We start from the raw sequence: 9266 nt of genomic DNA, 5'->3' as shown, positions 1-9266 counted from the left end.
ATTCCTTTTAGTTGATTGAGAGGACTCGTATTGCTTGAAAATGTTTTTTTTTTTGATTAATGATACTTCCTTCCCGAATTTCTGTATAACTCGAAGCTCGCCCTACAACAATCATAGTTCGCCCTACAAGTTTTATGTTTTGCGAAATTTCACGTCGCGCACGAAATGGCACTCGATTTTCACGCGGGCTTCGCGATAACTTGACTGAGTCTTCGGATGAATTTTGTCTTCGTTTACTTGTAAAACTATCGTTAACCTTATCTTAATTTCAAATTTTACTGAACTTTCGATTTACCGACAGTTAGCTGTAAAATGCAACAGTTACGTGAGGAAGTCACTAGTGCGCGAGTGGTGAGATTTGTTACAATTTTTTCTAGTTATGTATACAGTTTGTATTTTGTTTCAACCTTTCTCCCTTTTTGCTATCGTCAACCTTTTTTTAGACCCTATCTGAATTATGGTAAACTAGGGTACACCATAGCTGGTTCAAAAGACAGAAACGTCTTGTCAGAAAACCCCTTAAATATTCTTTACCAAAATTATTTGTGCGGGCTTTTGTCTTTCATTCTTCCAAATAAGGAGGGCAGAGTTTTATCCCTTAAAAGCCACCCGAATTGTTTCAGGGCTTTCATACTACAATGCCGAAGTTCAATGCACAGGAAAAAATAGTTTGTTTCGTCGCGAATGACATCTAGTAACTTCATCTGAATGGACGCTTATTTCAGTTCTCCATCCAGATCTGTTTTCGGGAAACGGTGCCAATTTTATTGGCCTTACTGTGACGAAACTGTTTGAAAGGTTTGAGCGGTGTATTTTGATCGTTTAAAAACAACCTGCGTGATATTTTCTAACCTACCAAATCGTGTCAAACTCGGTAATTGTCTGGACGGGAAGACGTATATTTGTCCAGTTAGGTCAGAACAGGTCGAGTAACCGTCGTCCGTTGTGTGCCTGAACTTCGTCTGAAAACAAATTGCTTCGAGTGAAATCAGGTTTAAAGCGTAGCCTTATTTCGGAAGCTCGGGAAGTGCAAGAGTAATAAAACTATTTTTGATGAATGATAGCACTGTTGTAAGTCGTACTCACGTTCCTGGTGTGTTCGCGTCTTTAAGCCCAAATTTTATTTTTGTTCAACCAGAGCCGATCATTGTTGGAGTTCCTCCAAGGTCCTCAAAGCGACCTGAGACGTATTTGAGACATGAGAGCAGCATACGACCAGAGCACCAATCGCCTTGCGCTTATTTGGCCCGGTTTTGAGCCCCTTACTCGGTGTCATTCAGTCTTGAGTTGAATATGGTGGTTCTCTCCACAGTTGCGATAGGTTTTTCAACAGAAACTCCAGTTTCCCTCATTTATCAAAGACTAACGGATATTCGCAAAGCGCATTTATTATTATTAGTAGTAGTAGTAGTAGTAGTAGTAGTAGTAGTAGTACCTGCGATATACTAAAAAAATTTTGACTAGCTCTAACACTAACAGAACTCTTAAACAAATAGACCATTTCGGTGCCCTCAACACAGCACGATCGTCAAAGACGAGCAGTTTTTTGGTCTTCATTTTTGTTAGTTTTGTATTTTAGCGGCTTTTTTGAATCCAAAACATTAGAGAGATTCGCGAACAAAAAGCATGATTTGAAATGCAAATTTTCGCCTCGAATGATCTTTGCGCTAAATTAAATATAGCGAGTGATGCTAGAGGAAGTTGGCTTGAGAAAAAGAAGTGTGAGTTAGAAATGTTTCTTTAATTGTATCCGGTACTATCCCAGACTTAAGTTGGCTTGTTTTGTTCAGGTACCAAATTTAGCCGTTTTGGTCTCGAGAAATGTTGGTTCTGTTGGAAGGAGTTACCTTTTCATCCGTGGTGTTAAAGTAATTAACATAAACATTCAATGACTTAAAATTATATTTCGTATTTCTTTTGTTCTTCTTTCTCCTAGGAGACTTCTGTTGTAGGGGTATGTTACGTGCGTGTAGTCCAGTACGCGTTATCTCGTGAATAGTATCAGCTTCTTTCCACAATTCGCTCACTGCTCATTTATCGAAATTGCGCCCTAGCCACTGTTACGTAACGACCCCGATTAGTGATAACCAAACTCGCCCCTTATTCACTTTTGGGGGAAGTATTACATTTAAGGCGGATGTTGTTGATGAACGTTCCTCGATGTTCTGGGGGGAAATCTTGATGAACTCAGCTTTTTTGTTCAACATTTACGCTAAGCCTGCACTTTTTTGTCCGGAAGGAATGAACACTGACACATTTAAAATTCTCTGTAGGCGTTGTGTGGGATGACACAAGACTGTAATTTGATTGGCTACTGCGAACTTGCAACAGCGACCACTTGTGCTGGTTGCCAAGTGATTATTAAGTATTGTTCTTGTTAACCAATCAGAGCAGCGAAATGATCACTGAGACTTGATATGTTCTTATCGTCGAAAAAATTCTTCTTCACTTCGGCGGAGTATAGAATTCGCTGTGTTTGCTTTCTCCGAGCAGCTAATCGACAACAGATTTCATCGACGATTTAGAACTTTTTATCACCACCGACGTCTTAAATTGAAGAAATGGAGCTTGCAAACAATTGTCAAGTCCTTACTTTTGATCAAGTCAATCGACTTCACAACGTACTCAGTCAACCTGTGTTCATCCATGGCCGAGGAAATTTTCCAACGCTCGAAGTGCCACTGAAAGATTTGATAGAAAAGGTGACAGTGGGTTTGAAAGAAGAAGGATTAAAAGTTCGAGACTTGAGATTAAATGGAAGCACTGCCAGTAGTATACTGAGCTCGGAAAGCAACTGTTCATACAACGACATTGATTTGATCTTTGGAGTGGAGATTCGCTCGAGTTCTCACTTACAACAGATCAAATGTATCGTACTCAACTCGCTTCTTAATTTCTTCCCCAACAGCGTGTCGAAGGACAGAATGAATAGCTGCACTCTCAAGGAAGCCTACGTCCAAAAAATGGTCAAAGTCTCTACTGACAACGATCGATGGTCCCTAATTTCGCTCTGGAACAACGAGGGAAAGAATGTCGAGTTGAAATTCGTCGACTCAATGCGGAGGCAATTCGAGTTTTCGGTCGATTCTTTCCAGATTGTCCTCGACTCGTTGCTGGGTTTCTACAAGTTGTCTCCAGTGCCGATGAAACCGAACTTCTTTCCCACTGTTGTGGCGGAATCGGTGTATGGGGATATTAAAGTTGCCCTATATCATTTAGACAACAAACTTATCGCTACCCGTAATCCAGAGGAAATCCGTGGAGGTGGTCTTCTGAAGTACTGCAATCTGTTGGTGCGAAACTATGTACCAGAGAACTTCGAGGAGATCAAGGTCCTCGAAAGATACATGTGCAGTCGATTTTTCATCGACTTCAGTGATCTCCAGCGGCAACAACAGAAACTGGAAAGCTACTTAGCGAATCATTTTATCGGAGACGAGCGCGGTCAGTATGAATATTTAAAGCTCCTCTATCAAATTGTTTCTGCTTCGACGGTTTGCCTCATGGGACACGAACGAAAACAAACTCTTCGCCTCATCGACTACTTGGCAAAGAAACACAGCTTAGTACAGTATGTCCCGGTGATGATCTATGGCGACAAGACATACTCCATCGTTCAGCCCACAAGCTTCTTGTTGCCTATGTCCGATACACAGAACTGCAGTCCGTTCTTTAACAACAACTTGGTACCTTGTTTCTAACCTTAGTTACCTCCTATGAAATACTCAATCTCGGCAGCGCTGTGTGATTATATTCAACACAATTCGTCGGTGAAATAAAGACAACGCTCAGCGTTCAGGAAGATGCGTAGTTATAGGATTTATTTTTATGTCACAAGTTGTTACACAATGAGAAGTTTTTAGATACTTGTAGTTATACAGTACATGTTTATTATTGATCGCCTTAGAGTAGGAAATTCGTGACTGAGAGAGTGTAAGATATTTCATAAGTTATGTTGCATATAGAAAACAAACAATCCAAAACGTTTGCTTAAATGCGAAACAACTTGCATGAAGGAAAAAATGTACAACGACCTACGAAATAGTACTACATTTGCTGTTTCGCAATAGGATTATCGCACCGTCGTTTTTAATACGACAGATTGTTTCACGGACTAATTTTTTTTCGCGGGGATAGAACGATTAGTGTATTACTAAAGAGTTCTATATAGAAACAGCGAAATTGAAGAATAGCTGTACTTATTGACTTCTTCGTGGAAGTTGAAGATTAAAATGACAAGTAGACGAACGTCGAATATTCTTCTTGTGTCTCGCGGGCTCAATTACATAATTGCATCTTCTGTAGTTTTAAATCGAAAACAAAATTGTCGGACTCAGTTGTGAAGCCCTAGGGTGACGGACGATCAAGCGAGGGATTACGGTGCCAAGAAGTCTTTCGCAAAATTGGCGCTTCTGTTTAAAACACATCGATCCGTTCCGGTGTCAGGGAAGATCTCGTGGTCGTTGTCCGCCCAGCCAATCAAAGCAAAAATGTACTGCCACTCTCGACCAATCGGAAGTAAATATTTGCGTTTCTTCTAAAGTCAGCTGAGTCCGTCAAATGTGGAATTTTGTAAGAACATTGTAGCTTCAAACACAGCATGTAAGAAAACTTTCGAAATAAGGAAGGCGATGCAACTAATATGAGCGAGATTTTGCTTCATTTTTATCATTAATCAGTGACACTGGTAGAAGTCATTCAAACTAAGAGCTTCGGTTTCTCTTGCCAGTTTATATTTTCAGCTTGAGGGCATCTCTTTGGCAAACTCGAGTTGTTGTTTTTAATCATAAGTGACATATTGCGTGAACTACATCGCCTTCACTTTGAAGACAGGTCTTCTGAGGTTGCCACTTGAGTTTCGTGATCCATGGCATAAAGCCATTCACGTTCTTAGCTTGATTTCCTTTTGTGAAACCAAAACCCGACTCCCACCCGGATTCATTGGCAGGGAAGAAATATCGAGTTTTTTTGCTCTTAATTTTTACTTGCGTGAAATTCCGAATCCTAGCAACGAATTGGAAGAGGAGTTATGTCCTCCTTTTACGTAAACATGACTTATCTTTATCATTTTGGTGTATGTTTCAACAAGAGTTCGAGCACTTCTCGAAGAAGGAGAGTCGAAACATTCTAGTTTCTCTTTTTGGGGTTGCCCGAGATATCAGAGGTGTTGTTTGAAACATTTCTCATATGAAAGTCAGTAAACGATGTAAAAAAACGTACCAATTGGCACGCAAAATAATCATACCAAGATAGCTTGTCATCAATAATTTTCGTTTTGTAATAACCTTTGTTTATTCATCGACTCTTCTTTTATTCCTTTTTGTTGTCTGGATAAAGAGAATCAGTTGGGTAAGAAAAGAATATTTTCGAAAAACGTTTTAACGTGCCCAAACAGTTTCCTGAAATGGCGATCCTCCTATTTTTGTCTTCCTGAAAAATTATGACAAGTTCACTCGCAAGTGCGAAGTTTAAAGAAAAATGTTTTGAGACATGTTCGAGGGTTTTCTCGTTTTCCCGTCAGTAAGATTAATTAAATATTCATTTCCTAAATTTAACCTGCTCCCGAGTTTCTAAGGAAGTCATTAATGTTTTTTTTTTTTCTAGAGGAACCATCCTTTCTAATTATATTTACCCCATATTATTTTTATCAATTTAAATGCGCCCCTGCCATCATAGCGAATACACGTATGTTTTCAAAGTCTGGATAACAATATTGAAAACTGCTGAATTTTTAGGGTGTACATGTACCATTCTTACGAACTTCCAGGGCAGCATTCCCATCATTGACAACACTTTATGGAACGGTGCTCGGGTTGCAAGCATTTAGGGAAAAACGTGATACGTATGGGTTATTGACCAAGCGTGAGGTCAAGATGGCTCGAATATCGGTGTGTTTGTCGTCGAGGTCCACAAGCACGCACAAAAAGAACGAGGCCAGTATTCAGCAATCTTGACCGAACAAGCTTTGTCAATAAAGGATTTATTATATGGGATAAATACCAAAAAATGATCTAAGATCTTGCTGGACCAAGCGAGAAATCTTGAGAGAAATAACGACGACAGTAACACGTAACATCCCCACTGAATCACAGCGCGGGATTTGGTTCTTAATAAAAGAAGAATGGGCATGCAACAAGCGCCTCTCGGGCGCAATTCAATCGCAATGTTTTTTTATTCAAATGACAAGACCGAAGAATTTTGCTACCTCGACCCCCTCTGTCCTCGGCCTTCCCCATCCTAAGCCCCGTAGTTAATTCTGCACTCGCGTGTTTACCTCGTGATATTTTCCGAAAACCAATGTTTTGAGGATGTTTCGGGATGTTACCTGTTAATGTCGCTATTTTTAAATGGCGAGATCCTATTTTGAGGAAATGCTGGAAGCTACTTGTAAGCAGGATACTGACAGGGAACAGGTTTTGATTGAAGAACTATTACTCATCAAAGCCGCTTGAAGGCCGGATGATGTCCGTTCGACAATCATTCTATCACCTGTTCTGACCTATAAATTAGCAGTGTTTGAACGATACACTAAGCTAGCTAACATAAGCTCAACTTTATTCATGTCTGCCTGTCATGTCTAATGCTTTGCGAGTGAAGTTAATTCTTCAAAAAAAAATTGTTCCAGTCAATTGAGTTTTCCCCCTCTTTCCTTTGCCGTGATCAAACTTTGTATCACAGACTCAGCGACTGTCTTTATTGGTCTGATGAAGTAACTTCGACTTATTAAAATTCGATATTTGAAATAAATGTGTTCAAAAGAAGTATTTGATTTAAATGAACCAGGCCAAATTTCGCACGCAAACTTTCTTCATGCTTTTATTGTACCCTCGTATTTCACGGAAGAAGAACAACAGATAAAAACACCACTCTTCGAGGAAAAGCTGATCTCCGCTGGCAGTGACAGTTGTTATAGGTTCAAAATATTAGAGAAATTTCCGTTGGGACAATTTACTGAACTTCAGATCTACATACGTCTGCCTGCCGGATAAGTTAAATGGCCACCTCCCGTGAAATCTACGCCGCTCTCCCGATCCGATATATCTATGATGCATTTAAAGTTATTTGCTTTATGGCTGATTTTATGGGTCTTTAAAAGAGGGCAATTTTTTACTTCAATTTCGAGTTGGATAAGAGCGTTATTCATGTTAGCTCAATTATATTGACACCTTTTCAGATGCATGGTTACTTGAGGAAGTGAATTATTTTCGCTACGTCGCGCCAAGTCGTAGATGCTCCGTTAAAAAGAAATTTTTCTAGGTCACTATCTTCGTTTTGAGAGCCCAACGACAATAATAAACGATGACCCCATTTTTTTCCTGAGTTCAGTTTATCATCGCTTTGACTTCGATTATCTTCTTGGTGCTGCTCTCATTTACTGGCATACTCAGTCGCTTTGTCGGATTATTTACCCTTAGCCTGTTATTGTCACAAAACTCAGTAGATATTGTGCTTTTGGAATATTGTGATCAAGTTTTTGAAGGTCACGTTCGCTGGGGCCGTGGCTCGAGATTCTTTGGGCAATTCTCTTGTTTCCCAATTTAGCTATAATTTTTTGTTGCATTAAGAGCAAATACTGTAAATAAACCACGGAAGTTACGGTTCACGTTGCAACCAGGTTGCACTGACGTCATTGACAATCAGGCAGACATTTGAGTATGTACGTGTCTTCATCAATGGACAGCAGTGTCAAAACGTTGCGTAATTTTCTAAGCTACATTCAAAGTTTATTCAAAGCAGAGGAGCAACAAACTATATGTCCGTAAATAAACAAATTGAAATGTAGTTTTTTTGTAAGGGGCACCGAACGACTTGCCCGTCAACGCAGACGTATCCCGGCGATCACAGGCTACCCAACGACAGGATGTCTTAAACTTATTCGTATATTCTAGAGGAACCCATCTTGTTCAGGTCTGTAATCCTAGTTCGCCTCGAAAGTCTGAGTTTGAATATTTGAAAATTCTAGCCTTCCTTCCGAACAGATATTTTCCCGAAATTACTAGTTGAGTGCCCCTGTTTTTGTCAAGACTTGATAAGTGGGATACACAGTTTAATAGAAAGATACTTTCGGATAAACCTGAGAAATCTCTCCATGTATTCATGGTAAAGAAATAATTATAACCGTGACAACGGTCAGATGATTAGCCAAAATGACGGATCCCATGTCTTTAAGATACAAAGACACTGAAGTTAATGTTGAGACAAAAATTGGGAGTATCATTGGAGGGTACACTGTTAAACGCAGACTGCAGAATGTGCAGACCGTCTGTAAAATGAAAATTCGGTTAGCCGGAATTACGCCTAAATAACATTCAGGTTAGCCTGTTTATGGTTAGCTCTCAATAATAGTGAGGGTAACGCCATATTTTACCCCTGGTCTGCACAGTCTGCAGTCTGCGTTTTGGCGTGACCGCATTGGGAGTACATAAGGTGAGACTGAGATGGCCCAATGGTTTGCTTCCCATTCAACGAATCATCAATTTTAAGAGGCCAACTGGTTAACTCCAAACTCTGTTCAGATTATTTGAATTACGCTGCTGCGTGTGTAAACGTGAATGAAAATTCTTCATCTTTTGCTTCTGATTTCGAGTCTGAGTTGTGGTGATGTTTCCGGGGCCAATGTTGCCTTCCCGCTATTTCTCTATCCTCAAAAATAAGACTTTTACGATCAATGGTCATTTCTGTTTTTCTGTATGCCTGTGAATCCTGGACCCTCGACGCCTACCTAGAGAAAAGGGTAGCTTCTTTTGAGATGAGATGTCTCCGACAACTGCTAGGAATCGATTACAGGCAAAGAATATCGAATGACAGTGTTAGAGCGATGTTGACGGCCAAAAGGGGGAGCAGTAACAGTAACAGTAACAGTAACTCCGGTTTCCACTCTCCTCCAAAGCCAACATTTGACTTGATTTGCGTTAATATTCGTTAATTTCAGTTTACAGTGTCCCTAATTAGTGCTCCAGCGCTAGTACGACTCACGAGACACTTAAATAAAGTCCCTTTCCTTTCCTTTCAAAAAATGCATCTTTGGCCAAAACACACGTGGCAAATATAGATGTTGTCAGTCAAATCCGGTTTCAGGTTGAATCCGTTTTTTTTGAAAAGTGTATATTTAGGCATATAGTGAAACGACACTGGTTTATAAAAATGCATTCTTCACTTTGTCTATCAGCGCTATTTATTGCATTCCTTATTCAACCTTTTTTATTATTTTTTTAAAATTAAGTTACTAGTTGAAATTTTGGTCCTCCAAAATTTGACTTGGAATG

General features: G+C 39.8%; 2 protein-coding genes across 2 annotated transcripts in view; both read left to right on the top strand.

The window, feature by feature from the left end:
* Nucleotides 1–1063, top strand: part of LOC138052673 (protein GDAP2 homolog) — a 37486-nt gene extending 36423 nt beyond the window's left edge. The window contains exon 14 of the mRNA XM_068899220.1: nucleotides 1–1063. This exon is cut by the window's left edge and continues 360 nt beyond it. The gene's annotated coding sequence lies outside the window, so the exon portion shown is untranslated.
* Nucleotides 1064–2393: 1330 nt separating this feature from the next.
* On the top strand, nucleotides 2394–4248 carry LOC138052674 (terminal nucleotidyltransferase 5C-like). The gene has a single exon (XM_068899221.1). The coding sequence runs from the start codon at nucleotides 2562–2564 to the stop codon at nucleotides 3699–3701; it is 1140 nt and encodes a 379-aa protein (XP_068755322.1). The 5' UTR covers nucleotides 2394–2561; the 3' UTR covers nucleotides 3702–4248.
* Nucleotides 4249–9266: the final 5018 nt, after the last annotated feature.

Source organism: Montipora capricornis, chromosome 6 (assembly GCF_036669925.1).
Source record: "Montipora capricornis isolate CH-2021 chromosome 6, ASM3666992v2, whole genome shotgun sequence".
NCBI classification, from domain to species: domain Eukaryota; kingdom Metazoa; phylum Cnidaria; class Anthozoa; order Scleractinia; family Acroporidae; genus Montipora; species Montipora capricornis.
This window is presented reverse-complemented; position numbering and strand designations above follow the sequence as displayed.

Coding starts and splice junctions, on each gene's coding strand:
- LOC138052674 (XM_068899221.1), top strand. CDS start 2,562: ATGGAGCTTGCAAACAATTGTCAAGTCCTTACTTTTGATCAAGTCAAT.